Source organism: Propithecus coquereli, unplaced genomic scaffold (assembly GCF_000956105.1).
Source record: "Propithecus coquereli isolate 6110/MARCELLA unplaced genomic scaffold, Pcoq_1.0 Scaffold82, whole genome shotgun sequence".
In the NCBI taxonomy this organism is placed as follows: domain Eukaryota; kingdom Metazoa; phylum Chordata; class Mammalia; order Primates; family Indriidae; genus Propithecus; species Propithecus coquereli.
The window spans coordinates 271,669-273,942 of NW_012154396.1; the positions used below are offsets into that span (position 1 = coordinate 271,669).

Sequence of the window (2,274 nt, forward strand, 5' to 3'; positions counted from 1 at the left end):
AGAAAGTATAGAAATGATTTCTCATGTTGTTGATTCTGTTTATAGTGATGTCCTACAGCAATTCGGAACTGACAAAGAACTTTATTATGATATAAAAGATACAAACAAAGTCTTCCCTAAAAAAGTGGCTGGTTTAATTATTGATGGAATTTCAAATTTTCTATTAGATGCAGATGCAGTTAGTTCAAAAAGTCCAAATGCTGCTAACTTTGGAGAGCTAGACATTAATAGAATTGTTCAAAAGGCACAAAAACACTCTGATAATATGGTCCCTGACTTAGACAAAGAAGAATCAGATCAAGATTTATCTGAAGAGGAATTTTCAGTTGAAATAGTTCCACATATTGGGAAAAAACCGATTAAAATAAATCCAAGGATTATTTCAGAACACTTAGCAGTCATTTCTGTAAAAACTCATCCTCTTGAGAAACTTAAGGTGGAGTGTTTAAAAAGAACTGGACATAGCATAGCAGAACTGAGAAAAGCGTCAATAAGTGGTAAAAATTATTCTTCCTCGGACTCATATAATGTAGGACAGAGAAAGAAAGAAAGACGTACCTCATTGGATAAGTCTGGACGGCTGGATGTAAAACCCTTAGAGGTAAGTGCAAAGATAATGGCAGAAAAATGAATGAAGAGTGAGACATGGTTGTTCTGTGATTTCTTTCCTAAAATAGGTATATGAGAATGCATTTTGTTGTTGTTGCCCAGCCCAGTACGAGAATTGGTTGTACCAGTTCATCCACCTAATCATGTGATTTACTGGGACTTACCACATCAGTTCTGTGGCTCACTCTAAAAGTCTCAGGCTAGTTTTCCCAAGACAACCCATTTGAACTCACATTTTTTTGAAGAATGGGAATATAAGAACATACCCTTAATAGTAAAACCAGACTGACTAAAGTTATAATTGTCATTTGAAAATTCAGAAGAAACAATTTTGTATAATTTCTTTAGTTATTCATTATGAATATCTAAAGGAGTTCAAAAGGGCCAGCTAATAGAGTATCAGGATATATAGAACTATCTAATATAGTTTTAATTCTCAAATTTAAGGCTCTACAGTAGTACTCTTTTTTGTTTTTAAAGCAACATTCATCAGCAAACATTAGACTACAAACTCTTAAATTGCACTTGTCCTTATTATTTCACTTTAATTATATTAGTCTTTCCCATTTGCCCTGTACTCTCAAGATGCATCCAGTTTCTTTCCTCTTCCCTTGTTTTGGACTTAGCTGCCCTAATGCTGCTTTTTTATGAACCTGTTTCCTCTTGCTGTACACCTAGCACTGCCCTGTAGCCACATATTTGGGCCCCAGATATATTAAACTAATTGGGAATTCAAAATGCCAATAAAACTATTAACACTACTGAGGACAAAAGATATGTTTGGGAAATAGATAGAGTTACATTGATCCATCAGACATTCTGATTTTTTATCAAAGCCCCTTGTACTGATGGTGTGCATTTATAAAGAGGGCTGAGTTTGCTTAAGGATGTAGTCTGTGGCCTGGACACTGAACAGAGTTTTATATTAATAGAACCATTTCCCCTGGACCATAAGCTCAGAATGAGTTTTTTCCAACACTGTTCTGCTGCCCGTTGAATTAAGTCTCCAGGTTGGCAAATATGTCAATTAACGCATTATGTTTTTAAACACAAATATTGAGACTATCATGGTCTGGGACTCCTTTATTCACCTTTACCCTTAGTTTTTTGGAACTGATGATGGTCCCTTTCAGCTCCAAAATTTTTTCTTCCATCTGGGTTCTCATCATTATATTAGCAATACTTGGTAGTTTCCATTCATATATAAGTAATCCCTTGGGAGTAATATTTCTGTAAACGGACTATAGAATAACATTATCCAAAATCAGTTTTTAACTATCTAGGTAATTGTCTATCAAAAATCTTACCCCTAGTTACCAGCTTTCTTTACTTGAGTCATTTATATACCACAGAAAGCAGTAAGAGAATATTTAAACCGAAACAAATACCTTTGTCCTCTTAAGGGAAGGAAAAGCCATCCCAAAAATAAAACAATAAAGAAGCAGACATAGGGAACTCAGTTAAGGCATATGATTTGCACCAATCTGTGTACTAATGTTGCCTATTTTCAGCAAAGGGACAGAGAAGAGACAGAAAAACAGATTAGGTCAGACATTCTAGACTCCTGTTGGCTGTACCTCAAGGCTCAATTCTCTGTTTTGAGGTACCATATATTCTTAGCACCCTAGACATGTGCATGTTGAAACCACATGCAGTAACAAAACC

The 2,274-nt window shown here is 35.2% G+C and overlaps 1 protein-coding gene across 1 annotated transcript in view; it reads left to right on the forward strand.

Moving 5' to 3' along the window:
• Positions 1–2,274, forward strand: part of FSIP2 (fibrous sheath interacting protein 2) — a 121,964-nt gene that overhangs the window by 90,410 nt on the left and 29,280 nt on the right. Inside the window, 1 exon segment of the mRNA XM_012663633.1 lies at positions 59–601. Coding sequence (XP_012519087.1) covers positions 59–601 — 543 coding nt within the window.